Source organism: Myodes glareolus, chromosome 2 (genome assembly GCF_982192425.1).
Source record: "Myodes glareolus chromosome 2, mMyoGla1.1, whole genome shotgun sequence".
Classification (NCBI taxonomy): domain Eukaryota; kingdom Metazoa; phylum Chordata; class Mammalia; order Rodentia; family Cricetidae; genus Myodes; species Myodes glareolus.
Window position 1 is genome coordinate 45,713,089 of NC_142027.1, and position 27,286 is coordinate 45,740,374.

At 41.6% G+C, this 27,286-nt stretch overlaps 1 protein-coding gene across 2 annotated transcripts in view; it reads left to right on the top strand.

Annotated features, from left to right (window-relative positions):
- The first annotated feature begins 5,077 nt into the window (after positions 1-5,077).
- Positions 5,078-27,286, top strand: part of Tmem39a (transmembrane protein 39A) — a 28,976-nt gene continuing 6,767 nt past the window's right edge. The window contains exons 1-5 of one of the 2 annotated variants that reach the window (XM_048422444.3): positions 5,079-5,381; positions 6,433-6,619; positions 14,927-15,149; positions 17,503-17,586; positions 23,507-23,661. In XM_048422444.3, the coding sequence (XP_048278401.1) occupies positions 6,507-6,619; positions 14,927-15,149; positions 17,503-17,586; positions 23,507-23,661 (575 nt within the window). In that variant the 5' untranslated portion in view covers positions 5,079-5,381; positions 6,433-6,506. Of the gene's footprint in view, positions 5,382-6,432; positions 6,620-14,926; positions 15,150-17,502; positions 17,587-23,506; positions 23,662-27,286 lie in introns of both variants that reach the window. The other variant, XM_048422445.3, reaches the window with a different exon arrangement.

Consider the following 27,286-nt stretch of genomic DNA (forward strand, 5'->3'; position numbering starts at 1 on the left):
TAGTAATGGCCCTTCCTTCCGTTCTGTGACAAAATGACGGTCAGAGGGAGTACACTTCTTGCTCCAGCTACACACAGAGCCTAGGCTTGGTCACTCTAGAACAGCAAACAGCTTATTTATTGAGCATATGGATGGATGCAAACTGTCAGGTCACAAAGTGTTGCAAATAGGTTAGCATGGGTCACTTTACAAAAGGAATTTATAGCAATTATAACACGAATTGGTGGTGGTAAACAAGATTTATAGTAAGCCCTTATCTTGTACTGAGACCAGAATATCAATAAGCAAATTGAACATTTTAAGCTATATATTTTATCATTATCATTAAGTTCTTTCTTTTCCTTTTTTCCCTTGAGACAAAGAGTGTTACTGTATAGCTCAGGCTGATCTCTAACTCACGATCCTCTTGCCTCAGCTTCCAAAGTTTGTAGGTACATGCCAAATGCAGAACTGAACTTCAAATGTGTTAGTGCCTTTCTAAGCAAACAACAAACCAGGAGACTCACAGCAGCCAATCACAAAAGGACCATACTGGAGACTTGGTTCAGCGACCAAGAGTATACCCTGCTCCTGCAGAAGATCTGAGTTTAATTTTCAACACTAATATCCCATGACGAGTCACAGGTGCCTGTAATTCCTCAGTTTCTAGGGGATCCAGCATCTGACCTCTGACCCCAGAGGACACCTGCACTCTGCAAGTGCACACACAGACACATTTGTGCTTGAAAATAATAAAAATCAATCTCTTTAAAAAGAGAAAAGGCCAGTGCAACCTGGGCAAGTATGATTTTTTTCTAAAAAAAAAATTCCTTGTTATAACTGTTATGGTAAAAATAAAATGCAGCAGGCCCCGAGGAGCCACGAGGGGCAGCTGATAGGGAAGGCATGCAGAGACCTTTCAGATGAAAACAGTTCACGAAGAGAATAGAGGGTTATTTGCAGAGACTATCACATAAAAAGGATGGGACATAAAGAAAAGGTTGGGTGGAGGGCCCAAACTAAACTCTCCTAGTCCCCTTACATCCCAGTCCCCTTCCTCCAGGATAACCAACTTAATAATTTTCAAGGCATTGTTCCTTCCTTTCACATTTCCAATTGTATTGTTACATTCCCCATTGCCATTCCTTCCAGGGGATATGGAAGTGATGTTTGTTGTGGCTGTTACGGTTTTTGTCTCTTTAAACCATAACGGTGGCTGTGTTGTGTTGAGTGGATATGAAGCTGGCTTTTGCTTGCTTGCTTGTTTTGTTTTAGTTTGATTTGTATGGGCGGTCTTGACTTGATATATACAAGCAGGAACATCACAAAAGACCCTGACCACTTACAGCTCATCAAAGAAGCCTAAGGGAGGCCTTCCCTTCAGCCAAAAGAATTGGGGAGGGACATAAAGTAACGGGAAGAAAGAACAAGGAGACCAAAGGACAGTTTCTATTTTGTTTTATTGCTAGGACACTTTCAGACAAACCTGTTTCAGCTCTGGCTTAGCATAGGTAGGATGTTTTCAACAAGCTATTTGGTGTCAGTTCACAAGTTTCCTTTGTGAAATGGGAATCATGGGGCTATCTAACAAGGTGTTCGCAGATTTCTGTTTTTAAGACTGGATCTTTGTATGGTACTGCGTGTACTATGGTACTACGTGTACTACGGTACTACGTGTACTACGGTACTATGTGTACTACGGTACTACATGTACTACGGTACTACGTGTACTATGGTACTACGTGTACTACCGGTACTACGTCTGTAGTGCAGAACCTGCACTACAGGACCATTCGTGAACCGGGCAAGGGCATGGAGATTTAAACACACAAAGACACACAGACAGACACATGGGTCATTCTTGAAACAAGAATGCCCCCTTTATTGTGTACCAGAGCCTGATAGCCACGTCCCCAGCCAAACCCACCAGAAACCACTCCCCTGCCATCGCCATCAGGAACGCCTGAGGGTCTCATGCTCAGAGTAGCTGCAAACACAGGAAAACAAGTTGTTTTTCTCAGAGCAGCTGCAAGCTTAACAGATTGTTTATAGGAAATAAAGGGTCTGGGTCCACAGCCCCCAACAGGTCTTCTGTCACCTGGGCTAGCCTCAAACTCATTACGAGGCTGAGGATGGCTTTGAACTCCTGAGCTTCCCGCCTCCAATTCTCAAGGGTTGAGATTACAGGCATGTGTGCCCACCCCTTGCAGTTTTTGTTTCTTTTTCAGGGTTGGGGAATCTCAGTTCTGGTTCTCACTCATGATAAGTGCTCTAAGTGTATCTTAAGCTACATAAGTGTATCTCTAAGCTACATCCCCAGCCTGTGGTGAAGTCAATGAACTATGTAGTCAAGCCATATTCATTCCTATACAAATACACACAGGTGTAAAAATTAAGATGCCCAGCTTGGGGGGAGGCTCAGTGGATAAAGTGCTTGCTGTACAAGGTGAAGCAGGAGTTAATGCTCCCCAGAACCTATGCAAAGCTGGACGTGGTAGTGCACATCTGTAATTCTAGCAAGCCTATGATAAGATGGGGGCGGTGGCAGAGAGGGGGACTCCCCAGATGCTCATTACGGAAGCTCATAACCTGGCATAAGAAGCAGCCAACAGCTGAGCAGTGGTGGTACATGCCTTTAATCCCAGCATTTGGGAGGCAGAGACAGGCAGATCTCTGTGAGTTCGAGGCCAGCCTGGTCTACAGAGCTAGTTCCAGGACTATAACACAGAAAAACCCTGTCTCAAAAAGAAGCAGCAGCTAACATTAGAGACCCTGTCTCATTCAAGGTAGAAAGCAAAAACCAATACCCAAGGTTGTTCTATGACCTCTGCACTTCTCCCCTGGCATCCATATGCCCCACCTACATATACATACATCACATACACATATATAAAAAATTGATGTGCATATGAGATGGAACATGTGGCATTTCTCTTTTCAAACTTGATACCTCACTGATATAATATTTTCCAGTTCCATCCATTTTCTGGCTAATATTGTTTTTCTTTGCAGCTTAATAAAATTCCATTGTATATGAACTGCATTTTATGATCCATTCATCTGTAGACTGGCTCAGTTCCCTTGCTATTGTGAGTGGAACAGCAATAAACATGGATGTGCAAATATCTTTGGGTATATGTCCGGAACTGGTGCAGCAAGATCACAGATCAGTGTTTCTGCTTCCTTTTCAGACACCTCCTTGATGATTTCCACAGTGACTGCAGCTGTTTCTACCTCCACCAAAAGCGAATGAGAATCTTTCCCTTCTCTCCTCTTCTGAGCGAGCATTTTTTTCTTGATAAATTCTGATTGAGATGAGATCAGAATTCTGATTCTGACTGAGATGAGATGGAATCTCAAAGTGGTTTTAATTTGCATTTCTATGAGAGGTAGGGATGTGAAACACTTTTTAAAAGGATGTCTCTATTAGCTCTTTTTTTCTTTAAAATCTCCTGGAACTGGAGTTACAGACAGTTGCGGACTGCTATGTGGGTGCTGGGAATTGAACCTGGGTCCTCTGGAAGAGCAGTCAGTGCTCTTTATCACTGAGTCATCTCTCCAGCCCCAGTGGAACGCTTTTAAAAATCATTTATTGGCCATTTTTCTTTGAGATAGGGTCTGACTATGTATCACAGGGCCCCAGATCTTTGTAGGCCTTGAGACCTTAGACTCTGTGATGGAAGTGCCATTTGTGATGTAAAGCCCAACATGTAGACAGCGCCACCTTCCAAAAACGAAAACAAAAGCCTACAAAGCCCATAGTTCTGGGGAAGTCTCTAAATGGACTATCCTTGCTTTTTGGCATCTGTAGTTCCACTTCTGGCTAACTGTTCTTGCTAACTGACGTGTGTCAACCAAGATCATGTTTTTTGTGCTTAAAAGCGCATCCTGGGAAAGGCTCAATACTACACTGGGATCCTGAACACTCAGTGTGGTCACCTGCCAGCTAATAGACTTTCTGTTGGTTTAAATCCCAGTCCAAGCGGTCTTCTCTTGTGAATGCCCACAACACCATGCAGTCCCAGCTGGCTTGTAATTGACATAAACCAGTGTGGCCTAGAACTCAGCGATCTGCCTGTCTCTGCCTCTTGAGTACTGGGATTAAAGGTCTTGCATTTTTTTTCTCATGAGAACTATCAGTCAGGTTCATTGGTTGCATTATTGATTGGCGGTTTTGTAGGTTGTTTTAATTTAACTTTTAAAATTCGCAGGTTTTTTGAGGAGGGAGGGGTGGTCTTATATAGCACTGGCTTCCAATGCAGTTGAGGATAACCTTCAACTCATGATCCTTTGGCCCCCACCAACACACCAGGCTGTATGCCACCAACACACCAGGCTGTATTTTGATGGTATTTTAATTCTAAACTTCTGACGGTTCTGGAACTTATATTTGAGCTGCCCATCTTTTTTTGCTGGGGTAAAGGTTGGGGCTTGAACTCAGCAAGGTAAGCGCTACCATTAGGTCTCCTTATCTTTTTATGGATCACTTTCTGTCCACAGGAAAACAGCTTAATCATCTTTGGAGCCTCAGCTAAAATGCCACTCTCTCCGTAAAACCCTTTTTCAATATTGATGCTAGCACCATCCTAGAGTTTATCACCTTCTTGTATGCCATACCTGGACCTTGGATATACTTTTAATCTTGCATTTATTGTTATTAACAGTATTACTGCGCCTGCTGCTGCATTCTTTTTTTTCTTTCTTTCTTTTCTTTTTTTTTTTTTTACTAGATTGAACTTTTCTAGATCTCGGTTTTTATTTCTAATATCTACCTAGTTCATTATTTATCTGTGCAAGGGGATGTCTGGAGTCTCAAGCAATTTCAACAGTCGTTTGCTTATGCTTGTGACCTTAGGTGGGGTCTCCGAATATCCCTCCTACTGCGAGGGTACTACTCTAGACACTAGCTGACTGAAGCCAGGGAGGTGTAAGAAAAACAAAAAACAAAACGAAACCGCAAGTCACGCGTGGGCGGGAAAGCCCAGCCACCCGCCCCCAGGCCCGCGGGAGAGTCCCACTGCGCAGGTGCACCGGGAGGCTGGCCAGCCGGCTCTGCTGGCTGCAAATCTGTTTCCGGGGGCCAGCTCGACGCGGAGCTGACGTCATCGCTGCGCGCTGCCACGTCTCCTCAGCTCCTGGGCGATGGAGGCTGAGGATGAGTGGTGATGGGGTCGGGCTCAGCTTCTGGCTTTAGCTCTGGCTCTGGCACGGACTCCCGGTCTGGGTCTGGTAATCTAGAGACCCTACACGATTTTTCGACTCTCCAGTGGGTACCGGCCTGCGTCCCGGCAGCTGTTTTGGAGCGCTTAAAAGAAGGGAGGGAGTTCGGGTGCCTGGGGTCGGGTCTGTGAAGCCACCGCCTCCTCCCAGGGATCCCGCTCCGTGGCCGGCCTGTTTCATGCGTGAGTTTTCCTTACCTGCTTTGTCGTCCCGCTGTCCCCGGTGTGCTTCGGACCTTTCGGTCGCCGGGCTGGGACCGCTTGGTGATTTCTTCTGGGGGCTAGTCTATTCAAGTTTGTGGTTTCTGGCCATCCTCCTTAACCCACCCCACGCTCTTGTGTCTCAGCCTCCCCCCCCCCCCACCTTATTTTCTCTTTAATTGAGTAAGGATCAGTTGTCCTTGCGTCTAACAGTTTGGATTCTTTGTCCCATCTGGCGTTAGTCTGCAGACAGAGGGTCAGGAATAGGAAACATCGGATCCCCCTGCAGTAGTAGCCTTTCGAAAACGGGCTTTTTTCTTCTTTTTATCTCCCCCGCCCCCAACGTATAGTTTCCGGAGTATTTTTAGTTGTATTTAGAAAATATTTGGTATATATTGTCAAAACCATATTTGCCTAAATTGAGGAAAACAATCCTTTTTTTTCCTCCCAGTGAAGATCTTTGTACCCTTTTAATCTTTACGTTTCATTTATTTTTTTTTAAGTGGTTTTACAGTAGCTTTTCTGAAACAGGCAACCATTTGTATGAACTGAAGAAACCCACGGGTTAAATGGCGTGGTCAAGGTCAGATAATACGTGGCACATCTTATCTCAGGCAGATCCCCGGATAACAAGCAACCTATTATTTTGGACAGTGATAAGCTTCCTGTATTTCAGGTGCCTTTAATGTGAAATGCCCAATTGGACATAAGTTGTATTGTTTCATGTAAACTTTCACCTGACTGTGGTGTGTTTTATATGACAAAAGGCAGCAACAAAAGACACAGTTGTGAGTTGCCTAATGCTGGGCAAAGCTTAGATCAGATTTTAAGCCTCTGACCTTACCCCAAGGTCCAAGCACTATCTATCCACAAATGGGAACACTTGTTTGAAAAATCCAACCTGGTTTTTTTGTTTGTGTGTTTGTTTGTTTTTTACAAGATCTGCTCACTTAGTCTTAATGTTTGCTTGTTACACTGACTTCTTTAAGCAGTTAACTGGTATTTAGGTTTTTTTTTCTTTTTTATTATTCAGAGTTGAAGTAAGTTGCCAACCATTAGCCTGGGTTGCAACTGCAGGTGACATTGGAAACTGCCTGGGTCCTGGACATGCCCAGTAGAAGGAGGGGTCCTAGTCGGCAGCAGCTAAGCCGGTCAGCTTTACCTTCTATACAGACGTTGGTTGGTGGCGGCTGTGGCAATGGAACAGGCTTGAGAAACAGGTAAAGAAAAAAGGAGTGTGTGCAAAATAATTTGCATAACTTGTGATAAATTATCGGTAAGACTAATACAAAAGTCATTCTATTCAAATATTTGCTTATGAAACTCTGTTCTTGTCACTGAAGTAGAAATTCTGCCTTTGAAAACTGAGAGCTTAGTGTTTCACAGTCCTTTGCAGGTCGAATGATAGTTCACAGGGACCCCAAAGTGGACGAGTATTTTTTTCTTTTATTTCTCGCTTAATAATATTTTTAAATTTTTTATGTGTGTGAGTATTTTGCCCGCATGTATGTCTGTGCACCATTTATATGCCCGGTGCCTATTTTTGCCAAAAGAGGTTGTTGGATCCCCTAGACCTGGATGGAGTTCAGATGGTTCTGAGCCACCATATTTATTCTGGGGACCATATCTGAGTCCTCTGGAAGAGCAGCCAATGCTCTTAACCGTGGAGCCATCTCTCAAGTCCCAACCCCCTTCAGAAAAATAACCCATCAAGTCCACTTTGTGCTGCTCATATCCTTGTGGCTGTGGAACCATCCACAGACGTGTGGTTGGCCTGCCAGGTGCCACACCTTTAAAGAAAGAAGCCATCAACTTTTCATAGCTCCTTTTAGGGATGGGGGCTCACAAGCCCTTTCCCCTGCTCTTGGCTCCCCACATTTTATTATTAAAAGTTATTCAGGCAAAGTTATTTGATATTAATAATAGCTGTCAACTGTAACTTGAAATGTTAAGAATTGTGCCGTGTTACATAGGATACTAGAATTTGTTTTGGGGGTGTGCGTGTGTGCGTGTGCACGCGCATGCAAGGTCAGGTGTTACTCCTCAGGTACTCATGACCTTAATTTTGAGACAAGGGCTCGTAGTGGCCAAAAGTCAGCAGGCAGGCTAGCTCAGCTTGTTGTTGAGCTCCAGGCATCTGCCTGTCTCCTCAGTGCTGGGATTATAGTGTAGACCATTATGTCTAGTTTTATAGTTTTTAAAAGAACTTTGTACATAAGCACTGTGTCTACATCACTCCCACCCCTAGTTCCTCATGGTTTCTTTATTATTGTTATGTGTGCATACATACGCGTGTATATGTATAAACAACCCGCAAAGTCCATTTGCTGTTGCTCATATACCCATGCGTCCAGAGCTGACTTCTCCTAGACAGGAGTTCATCCCTGGAGGCAACTCATTCCCCCTTTCCCAGACCAGTAGCTCTTCATCTGTGGTTGGGACTATGGAATTTCTTCTGTCCATGTTGGCAAGCCAGCTGCTTTCACATTATGCTAGTCTTTTCTGGCATCCATAGTGCATGAGATTTCATAGGTGTATTTTTTCCTGTCATGCCTCGGGTACACTATCTGCCAACAGGTATTCTGTAGACTCTTTCTGCCTGCCCTTCTGATATTTTTCCCCAAGCCCTAGGTGTAGGGGTTGTGTTGCAGATAGAGCAGTTGGAGTGGGCACCTCCCAGTCTATAACTGCATTTGACCAATTGTGGCCCTCTGTAATAGTCTCCATCTGCTGCAAAACGAAGCTTCTTTGATGAGGCCCGAGAGCTACACTTATCTGTGGGTCTAAAATGAGTATTTAGATTATGGTTGGAAAACACAGGTTTAAGACAGGACGTCAGTAGGTTCTCTTCAGTCTGTGACCTCTGGACATGGATAGTTGACTATGTTTCTAGTACAAGGAATGAATTCCCTCTTATTGAGTGATCTTTAAGTTCAGTTAGACAGTTACTAGCTACCCCCAATATAAAATGGTATTGTACCATTGGGATATCTTTCTGGTCCAGTCATTGTTGTGGTTCATAGGCTTTACAGCTGGGTAAGATTGCTACTCTCTATTGACACCTTGCTTGCATACATCTTCTCTTATGAGAACTAGTCCTCATAAAATAATCTAGAGGATTCCAGATCTGTTTCAGCTCAATTTCTGTAAGTCTGAAGTGTGTGGTGTCATCAACAAGAAAGTCTTACCTTCAAGTTCTGGAAGGCAGCAGTAATAGTCATATTGTTTGGGGAGACTCTTGTAGTCCTCTGACCAACAACTCGAAGAAGGGAGGTTTCCCATGCTTGTCCCTGGGGTCTTGTTAGATAGTAAATAGCTCTTATTGGGAGCATCATCACCCTATGTGGAATAACCCCATTATTAAAATACACACACAGAGATAAAAGCATGCTAAGCATGCACTTTACTACTGAGTTACATACCCAGCCCAGGATGAAATATTTTTACTGATCTTATCCAGGGCAACTTGTGTCTTTTGAGCAGCGCAGAGATGCTTTTACCTAGTCATGCATTTGGTCAAGATAATTTTTTTCCTGAATAAATTTCCCTTGTTTTACTGTTTTCCCTTGTTTTAATGTTTGGTTTCCAGAGTTACCTATCAGTACCACTCCTATCTTTCAGGCTCTCGTGATTCTATTTGAGAGTTTGTTTGGAGGTTCTAGCAGAGGAGCATAGCCACTCCTGACCTAACACTGGTCCTCTTCTGTTCATGGAAGGTTATTCTCTTTGATGGAGAGCACAGCTTGGAGCTGTGAGGATAGACAGGATACCCATCTAGCCACTCAGGTTTGCTAAGTCAGCCCTGTTTTTCTTCCTACTCCGCTTCCTGGGTTCCTCTAGCTTATTGTATTCTCAGAGCTACCCCCTGCTTCTTCCTGATCTGTTCTAGGTAGCTTAGAAGGAAAAGGTGGCCAGGAAATCCTGGAAGTCGGGCCAGGTTTACTAGTCCTCTCAGCTAGACTAACTTTTTTTCAATTTATTTATTTTTATTTTATGTGCATTGGTGTTTTGCCTGTATGCATGTATGTGTGAGGATGCCACATTCTCTGGAACTGGAGTTACAGACAGTGTGAGATACCAGTGGTGCTTCAGGCCCCTAGAGTAACTTTTAATGTTTTAATTACTGGGATGTTGAAAATATCTTTAAGGATAAGGAAAGGAAGCAATCTGCTATTTCAAAAGAGTTGAAGGCCAGCTTTGGTGGTGCACACCAGTATTCCTAGTACATGGGGGGCTGGGCTGGTAGAATCTAGAGCACAAGGCCAACCTTGGCTACTTGTTCAGACCTTATCTCAAACAAACAAAAGTGACCAGAGCTGAAGTTCCATTCCTAGGTAGTTCTGCTTATACTTGGATTCTGTAAACACTGTAGTGGGAGGAAAGAGGAACATTTGAAAATGCTGATACTTTATTATTTATTTGTTTATTGAGACAGACTTTTTTTCTTCAACACAGGGTTTCTCTGTGTAGCTTTGGAATCTGCCCTGGAACTCACTCTGTAGACCAGGCTGGCCTCAAACTCACAGAGATCCGCCTACCTCTGCCTCCCAAGTGCTGGGATTAAAGGTGTGCACCACCACCTTTGGCTGAAACAGTTTTACTCTGAAGCCTTGGCTAGCCTGGAACAAACTGTATACCATGCTGGCCTCAAATGTACAGAGGTCAGCCTGCCTCACCTCCTAAGTACAGTGTTAAAGGCATGTGCCACCAAGCATGCTGACAGTGTTAATAGTTTTAACCGAGTCTAGCAGTGCTCATAAAGCACCCCTCCTTATTTTGAGGAGGAGGTTTCTATGTATGTTCCTATTTTTGTAGCTCCTGTTGACTTTCAAGGTTTCAGTCATGTATTATTTTGATCTACCATTCTCCAGCTCTCTTCCCTTTTTTTTTTTTTTTTGTTTGTTTGTTTGTTTTTCAAGACAAGGTTTTGCTGTAGCTTTGAGCCTGTCCTGGCACTAGCTCTTGTAGACCAGGCTGGCCTCAAAACTCACAAAGATCGCCTGCCCCTGCCTCCCAGGTGCTGGAATTAAAAGCGTGCGCCGCCGCCACTCAGCTTCCCTTCCTCTTTTAATACATTTAATTTTTGCAATTTTAGTTGAGGGGATGGAAGAATGTGATTTTTATTTGATTAAAATGAAAGAAGTATTTAGTTTACTTACAAATAGTTGTGACTGCTGGGCGATGGTGGTGCACGTCTTTAATCCCAGCACTTGGGAGGCAGAGGCAGGTGGATCTCTGAGTTCGAGACCTGCCTGGTCTACAAGAGCTTGTTCCTGGACAGGCTCCAAAGCTACAGAGAAACCCTGTCTCGAAAACAAAAGATTATTGTGACTGTGATTAGTATTTTATGTATGTTTACTTCAAGAGATTAGTTTGAAAAAGAAGTTTTTCCAAATCCCTTGCAGAGATTTCCCCACCTGTGCCTCCCAAGTGCCATTGTAAGTGTGCCACCACACCTGGTTTTCCCTTGAAACTTTCTCGATTTATTCATCTTTTTACCTAAATTCTGCTGCTTCCTGGCTCCATGAAGACCAATCTGTTGCTTGCTATATCCTTCTTATACATAAACTATATGCAAGAATATAGTAAGAGTTCAGTGTAAATATTTCACATACAGTTTAGGCACAGTGTACCATTTTTATTATCTAGGGGAAGTTGTTTTATTTTTAATCCTTAGGGATGTTTACCAATCATGTTACTAGATACAGTCCTCCTAAGCAGGTCTTTGAAGACGGCTGTATACATTACTTTTCTTATTGGCAGCATCAAAGTCTGACCAACACAGTTTATGGAAGGAAGGGTTTCTTGTGGTCCCCTCAGTGTGGGGAGGTGTGGCAGAGGTTGTGGGGGTGGGGTAGCAGCTGGGACTCCACTTCTGGGGAGACATGAGAGCTATGCTACTACTCATGATGCTTCCTCTTCTCCATTTCATCTCAGGCTGTGGAATGGTGACACCCACATTCACAGTGAACTTTCCCTTCTTAGTAATCTTTCGGGAAAGTCCTTTCACAGGCCTAGAGGTGCATCTCCTCCACTGAGGGGGAGAATCTAGTCAAGTTAGGTAAATGCCATGTTTTTTTCTAGGGAAGTCTGGTGTTAGGTGAGAGAGTGCTCTTGTGGCTAGTCTCCAAAGAAAACCTTAGCCATTGCCCAGTATAGTGGTGAACGCCTGTAATCCTGGCACTTAGGAGGCAGAGGCAAGGAGAACTCTGGAGTTCATAATGAACCTAGTCTATGCAGGATTTCTAGGCCAGCCAGGGGCTACCTAATGAGATCCTTAAGGATAAAAGAAAAAAAAAATCTAGGGTTTTGAGTTTCTAAAGAGCCTTCTTGGTAGACAGTACCTTGCATATATTTTAACAAATTGCTGCTATTGTATAGTGGTGTATTATTTGTGTCTTAATAAATAAAGCTTGCCTGAAGATCAGAGGGCAAAACTACAGAGAAACCCTGTCTCAGAAAAAAAAAAAACCTCAAAAAACAAACAAATTGTGTTTTAATAAACAAAGCTTGCCTGAAAGTCAGAGGGCAAAACAGCCATACTAGTGAGCCATATAGGCCCAGGAGTGGTGGCTCATACCTCTAATCCCAGGACTCGGGAGACAAAGGCAGATGGAGTTCTGTGAGTTCAAGATTGTCTAAAAGAGAAACAAAGTTGATCCCAGCACTTGGGATCATACAATTTCAATCCCAGCCCTAGGGAGGTGGAGACAAGATTAATATGGCTGGGCGGAGAGAGGAGTATAAAGAGGGAGAGACAGGAACTCAGTGGGGTGTGGTGTGTGTGGAGTCTTCAGGATTTGTAGAGACGGGATCTTGCCCATTTTCGGTGTGAGGTAGAGGTAAGAGCCAATGGCTGGCTTTTCTAGATCTTCATGTGGAACCCCAATGTCTGTGGGTTTTTATAATTGGTGCTACACTACTGGAATTAAGTGCATCCTAAATAGAATTACTAAATCTGGTTAGAGAATATAACTCATGTAGAGTGTAGGCCTAGCATACTAGAGGCCCTGAGTTAGGTCTCCAGCAAACTGTTGAGGCAGGGTGGAGGCATACAGGCCTGTAATTTCCAATATTCCAGAGGCAAAAACAGGAGGCTTAGGAATTAAAAACAACAGCAACCAAAATAGCAAGAAGTTGGGGTTCTTAAGTCTGTATGAATATCCTATTAAAAGGTTCCCTCCCCCTGTGCTAGGGATGCAACCCTGGGCCTTCCACATATTAGGCAGACACTCTACCCCTGAGCTGTACCCTCAGACTAGGAATAGTACTTTTATTTTTTCTAAATATTACTTCCGCAATTATGTGTATTCACTAAATGTATTTATATTTAAACTTCTTAGAATTTTAGTTTTGATTAGTTACATATAACCATATATATGTAACATAGTATTTTGATATGTCTGCATTGTACAATTATTTGAATGATTTTAGTTTGTAAGAACTTCGGGTTTATCTCCCCTCTAGCTTTCAACTTTATCAGATGACTTGATCTGACAGATGCTATGGGACAGCTTTCCTTTTTCCTTCTGATGTTCTGTATTGCTGTGGCTGATCTTTTGTCTTTTGTCTTGAAGTGTAAAGGCTAAAGTTTCAGAGAGCATCACAAGTGTGGATCTTCTGTGTCAATCAATACTTGGGAAGTTGGCTTGTTTAGTGGAACAAGTATCTCAATCTATTTTCCTTGGAGAGATTTTTATGACCTTTTAAAATCGTAAATAGCACACGGGTTGCACATGCTTTCACCCTTTATTTTTACTGAAGGGGACAAGAATTATTCATTTGTTAGATTTAGAGGCTCCTGACTTTGTAACATTTCATCAGCATTTTTAGATTAGACATTTATGGCTAACTGAAGTGAGGTCGTAGCTGGGGTGCCAATCCTTTGCATTCAAGTCATAGTGTTCTTCATTATTCAGAATGAGCAAAGTTCATGTTCCCAGGAGTCCGTAAATGCCACATGCCAGCTAGGGTTCTATATTTGGACATTTTAGAGTGGTAACACTAATACTGTTCCTTCTCTTGGTATTAAAAGCAATCCTGTTTTTCCTCGTCATGTAAATAAGATCAGCCTTTCGATCTCTGTAACTATTGCTGTTTTATCACTTGGGGTAGCTGAGCTCTTCCTGATCTGTAAGCAGGCATGGCGGAAGAACAAGAAGATAGGAACTAACAGTTCTAACTTATGTGCTGTAAGAGGTTTTTCTCTTTCATGATTGTATTGACCTGCTGTCTTCTTAAATGTGTGTTTCAGCAATGAATAAAGAAAGCATATTTGGTCCTTGGGACTATAATTTAGTAGCTAAGACATAAATCTATATAAATTATGTGATAGAATTAAAAGATATGTGAATAAAGGCATAATTTAAATTTGATGAAGAGAGAAGTGTCAGTTTTGAGTTAGCGTGAACTCCACAGAGGATAGGTATGTTTGAAACGTCCCCCAAGTGATCCACATGCTTTTCTCTTGTGCGTGTGGGGAGAGCGTATATAGTGCCATAGCATGTATGGGGTCAGAGGGTAGCTTGTGCGTGTGGGGAGAGCGTATATAGTGCCATAGCATGTATGGGGTCAGAGGGTAGCTTGTGCGTGTGGGGAGAGCGTATATAGTGCCATAGCATGTATGGGGTCAGAGGGTAGCTTGCAGAGTTTGTGTTTTCCTACAGTATGGGTCCCAGTGTTCAAAATTGAGTTGTCAGTGTTGGCGGCTGGCACCTCTACCCACTGAGCCATCCTTCCAGTTAGTTAGCTTTTCTTTTTGTTTTTCTGTGATTCTACAGATCTAACCCAGATAATTGTATGGTAGCCCCTCCCCCCAAGTCCCTTAAAAGGCTTGAAGAAGGAATGAAATATGAATATGGAGAAAATGGAAGCTGATTATGGAGGGAGGGCACCGCATTTAAAAGGAACAAAGTGCGCAAAGGGAATAATGCATGTGTTTCAGACAGCACATACATGGACATCGTATGTGCTACAGGTAGAGAAGGCACTGGTGGTAAGGTCACTTTGTTAAGGACAGGCCCATGTATGACTTACTAAAAAAAATTGGCTGTTATTTCATTGGCAATGGAGAACTATCTTGAAGGTTCAGGTAAGAGAATAATCTCAGCATTTCACTTAGAAAGATCCTTGAAGGCAGGTTAGAGGGCTTGATGAAGGTAGACTTGGGGTTTGTTGTAATTTAGGTGAAAGTTGGTAAATGGTTGAGCCAAGATAGTGCATTGAGAGGGGAAAGCGAGGCTAAAGAAAATTTTATAAAGTAGAATCCAGTCCTTTAGAGAGTGGTTGAATGTGGAGAGGCAGATGAGAAGTTCTAGCTTAGATTTTTTTCTTTGGGTGGCCAGCAGAATAAGCCATGGGCTAGTGTCAAGGCTATGGGATGGGTGACTCAGATGCTCAATAGGCAACTAGGTATTGAGACTAAACTCAGGGGAGCTCTGTGGGTACAGGAGCCAACAGGGTTTTTAGGCAGTGTGACACTGAATGAAGGCTATCACCATTTGAGTTAACTCTATTTTCTTTTTCAGGAATGGTAGTGCTATTGGCCTTCCAGTCCCACCTATCACAGCCTTAATCACCCCAGGTCCTGTTCGTCATTGCCAAATTCCGGACTTACCAGTAGATGGGAACCTGTTCTTTGAATTTCTTTTCTTCATCTACCTGCTGATTGTTCTGTTCATTCAATACATCAACATCTATAAGACTGTGTGGTGGTACCCATACAATCATCCTGCATCTTGTACTTCACTGGTAAGTCTTCAGATGCCTAACGTTCATTGTCAGCAGGCAAGAAAGCAGCTGGAGACAGTGTTTTACATAGCCCAGGCTGGTCTGGAACTGAGTGTGTAGCCAAGGGTGACCTTGAACTGTTAATTCTTCCATTTCTGCCTCCAGAGTGCTGTCACCTATCTAAAAATAAATCCTCTAATAAAGCATCGAACTCAGATTATTTTCAGAAATAAAGCTTCCTAAAATTGTTAAAATACAAATATTGTCAGAGAAAATGAAAGTAGAAATTAAAATGCAGAAAATGTTTAATAACATATCAAAAAGTGTTTGATGTTTGGCTTCCTCTGCTTCATGCTAAATGCATTGTCAGATGTCACTATGATTGTATTCCAGCAGCTTTTCCTTTCTGGTGGTAGTGGAAAGCAAACTCAGGGTCTATGCATGCTAGACATATACTTGATCACTAAGCTGTGTCTCCAGCACCAACTTTACCTTTTTAAAAGTTGAATTTGTTAATTATGTAATGTTTCTAACACATGACAGTCTGAGACAGTTCTTTGGATTATTACTCAAGGGACCTACTTGGGTGGAAACTACCATCTTTTAATGTGTGACCTTCGGGTGATAGAGTTCAGCTTTGTGATTCAGAAATGGAAATGTGAATGGTGTTGTGATCTAGCTGCCCTCACTCCCCCTGACCAACAGCGGAACTTCCTTGTGGTCTGTAATTGATAAGGACGTTTGTGTTCTTTCTGGCCGATGTTTTTCCACAGAAGGAGTAGAGGTATAAAAGGCTTTAGCTGAGGCAAAATAAAGCTTACTGCTCTTCCACCTGAAAAGAAGCCTCCGTGTCTCAATCCTGGCACCCCCTGCCAGTCGCGGCATCCAGGCTGCGCTGGCTGCAGCAAATAGGAAAATAAAAAAGATTATTTTTGAGTCAGGCCTCACGTATTACATGTCCTAAAGATGGTAGATTTCCAGTTCTCCTCCTCCTGTCTCCTGAAAGCTGGGATTGCAGGTGCCTTGGCAGTGCTGGAACTGGAATCCAGGGTTTCATGCATGCCAGGCAAGCAGTCTTATCAACTGAGCTATAGCCCAGTTCTTAAAAGAGCATGCCTTATGGGTCATGATGCTTCTATCAATTTCATATGTATGCTCCTAACAGTAAGGAAGGCTAGAATGTCCATATGTTGTTAATCTGAATAAAATTGTGTTCTGTTACCAAAACTAGTTCTGTGTGCTGCATACTCAGCACATAATGGACTAGAGAGATGATTTGGCAGTTAAGAGTGTTTATGTTCTTACACCTGATCTGTCTTTGACTCACAACTACCTTAACTCCAGGTCCACAGGGTACCCTCTTCTGTCCTCCATGGGCATCTACATGCACATACCCACAAACAGACATACATGCACATAACACATAATTAGAAAATATTTTTTTAAAGGCAGACTGTAGGTTTTTTCCTTGTCTCCTCCATTATTTAGAGGGGCAACGACAGTCAGGAAGCAGAGAGAGTTTTCCGTAAAGGTTCTGTATAAAACGTTCCTGATTCTAGGCAGAGTACTTGACAAACACGTTATTCAAGCCAGAAACCACTGGTCACTTAAATTGTGTGTATTGAGGACCACAAAATATTTGTCTTCCTCAGCACAGTGTCCTTGATGTTGGGAAGGGTGCCTGCCATACTTTGAGTGTTAGATACATGTTTAAGCAAATGTAGAAACTTATAGGTCTTTTGACCATCAATATTAAAATATCCATTTCAGTTCCTAGGATACTGTCCCTAAAGCTTTGTTCTTGTCACAGTAATGTGAACAGACTTAGAAGAAACTAGACTCTGGGTGAGGGCTGTTTTATAGAAGAAATGGGCTCCAAGACACATTTCTAAATCAAGTTAGGAGCAGCAAATGAGCAGAAGAGACAACAAATAGTAGAAGGCTTAGCAGTAGACACTCAGATTAATGTGTAGGGAGATGAGCAGTTGTTAGTAACTCCTCAAACACTTGGAGTCCCAGCTGATCTGTGTAATTGGACACACTATTAATTCATTGCTTTCATAATTCTGCAGGGTTTGTTAATTGTTGTCTTTTTTTGAGATTGTGTCTTGCTATCTAGACCAGGTGTGTGTCATCATCACCATACTCAGTTTTCTTTTCAAAAGCAGAAGGGAGTGCATTTTAGATAGTTGTTTAGTGTTTGGAAAGATACGGCAGCTTGTCATGAAAAGAGAAGTAGCAGGTAGGCAGTCTTGGGGCATCTAAGTTCTGTAGTGGTCTCAGAAGACCTTCAGGGGCGGGCTCTGCTGCCACTGTAAGGTGAGCTGGGTGCACACGTGCTTCTCTCTGACGCACTTCTTTGTTTCTCTTATAGAATTTTCATCTCATTGATTATCACCTGGCAGCATTCATCACAGTGATGCTTGCGAGGAGGCTCGTTTGGGCCCTCATTTCAGAGGTATATTGGCTCATTCACTTCTTCTGTCACCTGTGGCTGGGCTTAGTTGCTAGAATGGGATCAGACTCAAAATGTGAAATGACTAAATAGAATTTTAAAACAATTACAAATTAATTGCTTCTGTATGAGTTGTTCTGATACTTAAGAAAAAAAGTTTTTCTACAGTGTTTAAAATCCAAATGTGAAGTATTTTAAGAGAATTCTTTGAAATCTAATTTGTAGGATTATAGGATCTGAGGTTTTTTTAGCTGGTAGATTTTTTTTTTCTAAATGCAATCTTTAATTTTGAAGTTCTAGTTAAATACAGGGTGTGTTTCAGGTAATGAGTTACTTGCACATGGCATCGTTGAGTCTGAAATGCTGTTTCAGATAACATTCACTTGAAATGGTTTGTATACCACTTGTGAAATTTCCTAACAAGAAACAATTTGAATTTTTTAGGACTTACAGTTTTGAAAAGACAGTGTTAAGTTTTGAGTGTGATTAATTTTCAGAACCTAAGCTTTAGTGGACGAAGGAGGAAGGAGCTGCAGCACATGGTAGAGTTGGCACTGGCATCATTTCTCAGATGTGTGTACCCTTGGTGAGGGAGGAAAATGCTTTCATAACTTCTACTATATCTAACATGAAAATGATGGTCAAACAAAAATGGTAACTTAGCCAAAGTGGTTGATTATTTTTATAATCTTGGGAAATTACATTTCAGTGTGAAATTTTAAATGAATATTTGCTATAATCATGGGTAACTGAGACTTAACTTTCTCTTTTTAAGAGATTTTTTTTTATTTGTATGTATGTGTTTGTGTGAGTGTGTATGTCTTGTGTGCTGGTGCCAATGGAGGCCAGAAGAGGGGGTCAGATCTCTTGGAGCTGGACTTGAAGATGGTTGCGAGCCACCTGATATGGGTGCTGGGGACCAAACTCTGGTCCTTTGGAAGAGAGCTTCAAGCTCTTGACCACCAAGCCATGTCTTGAGCCCCAGCGCTTTCCTCTAGCGCAGACAAACATCTGTATGTGTGGGTTCTAACTGAAGAAGGGGTTTCTGTGAATGCAGCTGTTAAACTTAACTGCAAAGCTATGGCAGTAAGATGGCTTCTTTTCCACAGTGGGAAACCTTTCACTAAGTTTGGTTTAGGTGAGCTTGATGCAGTGGCACAGGCCTGAAGTACCAACACTTGGGAGGAAAGGGCTCTATGATTTGCAGTTTAAGACTAGTCTTGCAAGTAATGAGTTCTAGGCCAGCCTTGGTTACATACTCAAAAGGAAACAAAATAAAAATTGCTGCGTTTTGTTTGTTTAGTATTAGGTACGGAACCATGGCCTCATGTATACTGGGCAAGTGCTGTACACTGAGCTGCGTTCCTAAGCCTTCTTTTTGCTTATTGTTTTGAGATAGAGTCTTTTTTATTACCTAGACTAGCCTTGAACTCACTCTGTTTACCAGGCAAACCTTGAACTTCCTGTTTTCATGCTTGAGTTTTAATAGCTAAGATTAAAGGTCTGGCCTAGATACCTGCCTCCCCCCCACCCATTTTTTTTTTCTTACTGGATGCTTAGTTTGAATATTTCCAGAAATAAACTTTATTTAGAACAATTCTTTTGTTCTTTGATTTAACTAAACATTTTTTGTTTTGTTTTCATCCTTCAGCTACTTAGAAATGGTATTTGTTAGTTGGGTGCAGTAGTGCTTACCTGTGATGCCAGCACTAAGGAGGCAGAGGCAAGGAAGATGAGGAAGAAGGCTAACCTTGGGTACACAGTGAGTTGAAGTCAGTCTAGGGTACCTGAGATTCTTTGCATATGTTCTGTGTGTGAAGCCTTAGTGACTGAGAATTCCTGTTGCTGCAGAGACTTGAAGCACTCACTACTTTTGTTGGTGACGTCATGATAAGCGACTTCTGCAGTGTGTTAGAAGTATGCATGAACTTTTTTCAGAGCTGTCTGCCATTCTTACTAGAAACAGATGCTGAATTTAGCAGATTTTTAATCCAAGATTGAAAGTTATTGTACATGAAGGGAGTGTGTAGTAATTACAGCACATTCATATACTGGAGCTATGTGTGGATATTGAAAGGTAGCAGGGTGTTTGCTGTTGATGTTCAAGTAAGCGCAGAGCATGGGGCTTTTAAAGAGAGTGGGATTGTTGTTACTGTGTGGTTTGTTTGACAAGAGTTCCTAATATGTGACCCTGTCTGGCCTGGCACTTTAACTGTGTAACCCCAGTTTGTCTTAGAACTCGTGACTGTGTGCCTGTCTCAGTCTCCTGAGCACTGAGTTCCCAAGCTTGCACCATCATCCTTGGCTTTAAGCCAGAAAAGTTGAAGGAACAAAGTCATTTGCTGATGTGAAAACTTGTCTCTGTGAGGCTATGCAGACTAATGCCAGGCATTTGTTGGTGTCTGGGGACAATACCACGTTCCCACCAAAAACACTGTGTTTATCTTTTGTATCTGAGTGCTGTGGCTACCTCCTATTAAAAAATTAAAAATCTAGAGCTGTCTCATAATTCTCTTCTAAAATATTTAAATTAGGTGGGTAAAGCTCATCATAAAACATCTTTTCTAGAAGCCTTCCATTAAAATATGTTTGCCTTCTTTTGTTTTTTTTTATGCCACAGAAAGGATCCCTACCTGAGAAAGACCAGTCATTTTTAAGGACAGGCTGGAGGTAATTAATTCAGAAAGCTGAACTGCCTCTCTCCCTAGGCAGACTCTGTTCACCACCAGGCCAAACCTGCTTTACTTCTCCACAAGACTAAACAGAAATTCAGTTTTCACCATTTTGAACCAATTCTCTTTAAACATTCTCCAAGCAAGAAAATAGGGTACCCCATTGTAAAAAACTAAAAGCAAAATAGAAAATTAAAAATTACAGTCCTATTATAAAGAACCAAATTCCTTCTAATCATTATATATACATAAAAGTTTGGTGTCCGTGTGTGTTTGTGTTTATGTATTTTTCATGTGCTCCGAGAACATTATCTATATATTTGTCACTTGGTGTTACAAATATTTTTCTACCCTTGGCTTTCCTTCGTTTTCCTCAGGTCTCAGTTTAAATATAACTATCACTTGAGAATGGTGTGGGGCGAGGATCCTAGGACTGAACACAGGACTTCCCCACACACCAGGCAAGAGATCTAGAGATCTCCTACTACATTATAGCCATAGCCTATGTTTTACCTTCTGTTTTGAGACTTTCACTGAATTGCTCAGGCTAGCCTTGAGCTCACTCAGCCCAGGCAGGCCTTGGCCTTGTAGTCTTCCTGCCTCACTCAGTATGTGGGATCACAGGTCTGCACTACCAGGCACTAAATACTTGCCGTTAAAAGTCTTGTCATGTGCTCTCCTGGTAGCATAGGTTTTTCTTGTAGCTCTCATCATACTTTAAAAATAATTGTTGAAGTTTAAGTTTAATATTTGCATTTCTTGACTGGGTAGCTTCATCACAGTGGTTAAGAGTTTGGGTTCTGGAATAAGGCAAAAATCACTGAGCAAAACAAATCCATTTTAGTGCCACTACACGGAAGCAGTCTTTGTTTTAGTTTTCGATACAGAGTCTTTCCATTTAGCCTAGGCTGGCCTCAAACTCATGATCTTCCTGCCTCAGCTCCTGTGTGTTGGGAAGATAAGTATGTACCACGGTACTAGCTTGCCTTCTTTTAAATTTCTAATCTTTTTTTTTGTGTGTGTGTGTGTGTGTGTGTGTGGTTTTTTGAGACAGGGTTTCTCTGTGGCTTTGGGGCCTGTCCTGGAACTAGCTCTTGTAGCCCAGGCTGGCCTCGAACTCACAGAGATCCTTCTGCCTCTGCCTCCTGAGTGCTGGGATTAAAGGCGTGCACCACCACCACCCGGCTTTAAATTTCTAATTTTAAATTGAGAATGGAGATGGTGGAGTAGCTCCAGTGGTTAAATAATTTCCTCAGGATTACACATGGAGTCCTTTGGTGTGGGGTATGTATTCAGGAGTGAAATGGAGCTATTTTTCCTACTATAGCTTAAAATATCTTGAGCCTTTCTCACAGTTTGATGCTTAAGCAGAGGTATAGCATTCATTTAATGATACTTTGCATTTTTACTTGTGTAAAATTTATATTGTGTGTATCTACAGTGTGTCTGTATGAGTATACATACAAATGCTGTTGTGTAATGTAATGTAGTATAGTGTAATGACAAGAAAAGATCTGAGAAATGCATTGCAAGATTTTCTTGTGTGAACATTGCGTAGCATATTTACACAAACTTGAATGATGGTTGTCAGTCACCCCATGTGATTTCTTGATGTAGTTCAGAGGTAATGCTGCCAGAGATGTACTATTCTACAGTAAGCTTGTAATGAATAACATTAAGAGAATGATAAAAGTATATGTAATCTAGCTCCAGTAGTTTTTATCAAACATTATTGTATGTAACTGTGTTGTACTTTTATATAACTGGGAGTATGGTAGGTATGTTTGAATCAGCATCACCACACACACACTAGGAACTGTGACATTCTGACAGCTATGTCACTGACAAGAGGAGTTTTTAAAGTCCATTTAATGCTTTCTTTGAAAGGTCTTGCTATGTTGCTCAGACTGACTTCAGTCTCCAGACCCCAAGCAGTTCTGCCTCCACTTCCCAAGCAGTGATATAAATAGCATACAACTCTCCCTTAATTTTATTCAACCACTACAATGTATTCAGTCAACTGGAATGTTTTACTGAGCATTACTGTAGTATGTAGTACCTGTACATTATATATGTTAAGTACTATGATCTTTAAGGAATAGATGTAAAGAGAGATTCAAAACACTATCCTCTAAATTTGTGTTGGTGACTGCAGATCCCTTTCTGGGTCCCAAGACTACTGTTTTGAGGTGGTACGTGTCTTTAATCCCAAAGGAGGCTGAGACAGAAGGGTTATGAGTCCGCGGTCAGCCTGGGCTACAGAGTATGAGGCCCTGTCTCTAAGAGAAAAACGACAACAGAACAAACGGACTGATATGTGTGGTGAACGGGGACTTGCTGATTTCACTGCAGTTTGTTTATGGTGTCTACGTCATTTTAGGAAAAAAACATGACATGTAAAGCTTCAACTTTTGATAAGTAATAAGTATTCTCTTATTTGCTATATGTAGTTAGTTTTACATTTTTGGGATTAAGAAGGCATTTGAGCAACTGTGGTAAAAAGAATTAAATGTGATAATTCATTGTTTTCATTTGTGCGGAAGTTTAAAAAGAAATTCACAATCTATCAAAGAAGATGTGATTATGGAACTTTAGTGGTTTATAAAATACTCACCCAGCAAAAAGTTCAGAAGTAAAGATTTGAAAAAGAACTATTGAGGCCCTTGTTTGCTAGGACATTAGGAGGGAATAGTCAACACTTCTCCATCTTTTGTTTCTTTTTTTTTTATGGCGCTGTTGAACCTAATTTGGCCAGGTGGTCTTGGGCTTGTCCAGGTGGATTTTAAACTTGTGATCTTCCTGCCTCAGCCTCAGCATAGCTGGGACTGCAGGCCTTGCCAAAGGCCCAGCATCTTCCATCTTGTTTGTAAAGAAAAATCTGTAGGTTGTTGAAATACAGATTTCTTGGTTCAGAATCTTGTTGCATATTTCTGGACAAGAAAGTTGTTAGGTATTGATGCATTTAATAAGCAGCCTGGTGGTGTTCTGATGACCGATTCTGGGCCAGGTATAAGCAAGTGATAGTTGTACAGACTTCCAGGATGTCCACATGAGGGGTATGCAGTAGAAGAAGGAAATAACAGTGCCTAGAGAAGTCTTAATTTCCAACTATTAGGAAGGTAGGTGTGGATGGGGCAAGTTTTGCCTTTTTTGAGTTTAGTTTTCGCTAAATGCAAGCTCTTACTCTGAGGCACTGAATAGCCAGTGTACAAATGTATACACCGTTTCTTTACATGCTTCCACACTTGCAGGCCACTAAGGCAGGTGCAGCATCCATGATTCACTACACGGCTCTGATACTGGCCCGCCTGGTGCTACTTACTCTGTGTGGATGGGTGCTTTGCTGGACCCTGGTTAATCTTTTCCGAAGCCATTCAGTCCTCAATCTCCTCTTCCTTGGATATCCGTGAGTATTTCAGTTTTACATTTTATTGGCAAATCTTTAGAAGTTATTTGAGTTATGCAAGTGACATGATGGAGGGGAAAATGAGATTCTTCGTACATAAAGTAAAAATATAGAAAATTGGAAAGCTAGTAGATATAATTTGTTTTCTAAACTAGGGTAGTTGGGGAAGCAGGTATAAACCAAGAGTATTCTGGGGAAACCCAGATACGTGGCTTTCCTCCCAGTGTAGAATTGTTTCAGTTAGCACTGTTCACCTAGTAAAGGTCTGTAGTTTAAGAGGAATGCGATCATTAAGATGGCTAACAGACTTTATAATTTAAGTAGCTTACTGCAAAGAATGGTAGCTTGTGGCTTTAATCTCAGTACTTGGAAGGCAAAGGCTGGTGAATCTCGAGTTCAAGACTAGCCAGGGTTACATGATGAGACATTGCTTCACCGTGCCCCCTCCCAAAAAAAGCTTATTTATTCTCTACATCCCACACAATAGTAATAAACATGTAATATAAACAAATCTTAGGTTTAAATATATTTACCCTTTTTATGTTTTGAAACTTAGATAATCTACCTTTTATATAAGCATTAATTTAAAAGGTATGGGAAATTTAAAATACTGAGTATGGGAACCACCACTTCTTTTTCATTTATTCATAAGTTTTTTTTTTAAAGCCACCCTCATTTCTTCCTTTCGGTTTTCAGTGGATTCTTAGTAACTGTGGCTCGTAACCATGCCCTGAATCTGCCCATTCCCAGCACTTGAAAGGTAGAGGCAAGAGGAGCACCAGTTCAGGGTCATCCTAAACGCTACAGCTTGAGACCCAAATTTGAAGTGTTTTGCTGCTCCCTTCTTTAAAATCCTTCCTTGTGGTGCCGGAGAGATGGCTTAATGATTAGGAGTACTGGCTAATCTCTCAGAGGACGCTGTTTCAGTTCCCAGAACATACCTGGTGGTGGTTCATAACCATCTATAGTTCCAGTTTCAAGCAATCTATTTTTTTGTGTTGTTTTGTTTTTGATTTTGGCTTTTTGAGACAAGATTTCTCTGTTGCTTTGGAGCCTGTCCTGGAACTAGCTCTTGTAGCCCAGGCTGGCCTCGAACTCACAGAGATCTGCCTGCCTCTGCCTCTGCCTCCTGAGTGCTGGGATTAAAGGCGTGTGCCAACACCGCCCGTCTTTAAGCAATCTTGGCACCCTTTTCTCACTCCACAAGCATCAGATACCCAGGTGGTTCTCAAACATGCATGCAGGCAAATACACATACACCCTTAAAAATGCTTTACTGAATCCCTTAATTTACTCTGTGGTCTGATGTTCTCTTCTGCTTCCTCTCATCTTACCCTCAGTCAGTTATTGGCTGCCATAGGACTTCACCACATGCCCTATCACCATGAGAGATAGGTATTGCATGGGTGTTGAGGTTAGCTGGGAATCGGGGGCCTCTCCGGAACTATCTGCCTGGGTTCATCCGCAGACTTGGGATTAACTGGCCACTATAATGCTACTCTCTGTTCCCCATGTCTCATCCTCTAGCAGGCTAGTCTGGTATGATTACATGAGTTTGACAGAGTATCAAGAGAGAGTCTGTGTACAGCTCATTGAAGCATCTGATTGTACTATGTTGGCTGACATCGTCATTGGCCCATACAAGCCACATTGTTGAGCTCAGTGTGTGATAGGGGTTGGTCGCTTTACCCACAGGATGAAGCCAAGCAGTCACATAGGAAGTGTGAGATAACAAGGAAGACTGAAAAATTGGGGTCCCCATTACACTGTATTGTACATTTAGCCTCTTATTGTCACTTCTAGTTGTTTAGCAACTTGTTTTGTTTTGTTTGGGTTTAGTTTTTGAGACAGGATTTCTTTGTTTAACTCCGACTGTCTTGGAACTTACTTTATAGACCAGACTGACTTCAAACTCAGCAGTCCTCCTGCCTCTGCCTCCCAAGTACTAGGATTAAAAGCTTGCACCACCACTACCTGGCATGTTTCAGCTATATTGAATTTAATGAAACATATCGCCTTCAGTTTTGTATGCAGAGATTTTTTTAAATTTGTTTTTGTTTGAGTCAGGGTCTCACTGTGGTCTAGAATGTACTTTGTAGCCAAGGTTGACCTCAGACTTTTGTTTGATGGTTCCAAGTGCACAAGTGATTTGTCTACCTGATTCTTGTGCCTCTTAATGCCATCCCACCCTCTCAAGGGCATCTTCACAGTGGGTCCTGGAGCTACCCCAAACCATTCTCTCAATTAGTAAACAGCTCATCCTTTTTTCCTCCATAGAAAATTATGAGCAGATGTCATTTTAACAAAAGACATTTTAATAACTAATGTTTTATTATTAAAATGAAATACGCAACATGCTCTTTACTGGTATTTTTTATATCTGAATTGATGCCAGTGAACTGACCATTTTATTTACAATATATAGTTCAGCTTATGGCAGTTACCTAATGGATACTTGGGAGTATTTAAAATACTTCAGGAGCTAGACGGTGATGGCACACACCTTTATTGCAGCACTCAGGAGTCAGAGGCAAGTGGATCTCTGTGAGTTCGAGGCCAACCTGGTCTACAAGAATTAGAACTAGTTCTAGGACAGCCAGGACTGTTACAACACAGAGAAACTCTGTCTCGAAAAATCAACAAATAAAATAAAATGCTTTAGAAGCCAATAGTTGGAGTAAGTCTAAAATATTCACATAGATGGTTGGGAGGTGTACACAGCTCAAGGTAGATTTGTCTTAGCGTGCGCATTAAACATAAAGCTTTAGCATTAAACCCTGAGTTTAATCCCCAGGATCAAAAGAGAAGTTGTCAAAATTCTCAAAAAAAAAATCATTTCTTTACCCAAATATTATTGTGTGTAGAAATTTACTGTACTTGTAACCTTTTCATTAATTTACCAAATATTTTCTGTGAGACTTTTGTTTCGTCAGCTATTTTAGGCACTAAGGTTATCAGTGAATTAACCAGACTTAAATTATTTTGTAGAGTTTAAATTGGTAACGAGGGAAAGTAATCCAAGAAAATAATACCATCCCCAAATGATATATCTCTTAAATGCACAGAAAGTGGTAAAGTCTATGGAGGAAGTAATAAGGAAATGAGTCAGTATTATGGGACTCCACTTGGTTTGTTATGTTTTGTCCCTGCCCCAATAAGGTACTTGGGGCTTCTCTACCTGTGTGTGCTATGCACACAGCCTTCCCTGAACAATGCATCTAGCAGCCGTGGCCCCCACTGCAATCAGCTTCATATCCATCCCTCTCTGAGCAGGGTGTGTGTCTGAGCAGCCAGGAATAAACAAGTGACCTCCTGTAACAGGTGTGGAATAGGTTTCTTCTCCCCTAATAATTACCAGATTTACAGTTTCTTTTCAAATATATTCCTAACAAAGACTGATCTGACCTTAAATTGTTGGGTTAGATGAACATTAAGTCGCAGTCCTGAAGTGGATTTTGGGGGGAAATCTTCTATTTATCATATTGTGCAAATGCATAATTTAGACTACGTAATTAGAATCCAAGTGCATTATGGGAAGGGACATGCATAGCAGCAAAATGATTATATGACATAATCTATCAGCCAAAAGAGAGAATAACCCTCATTACAGTCCTGAGTAACTAAA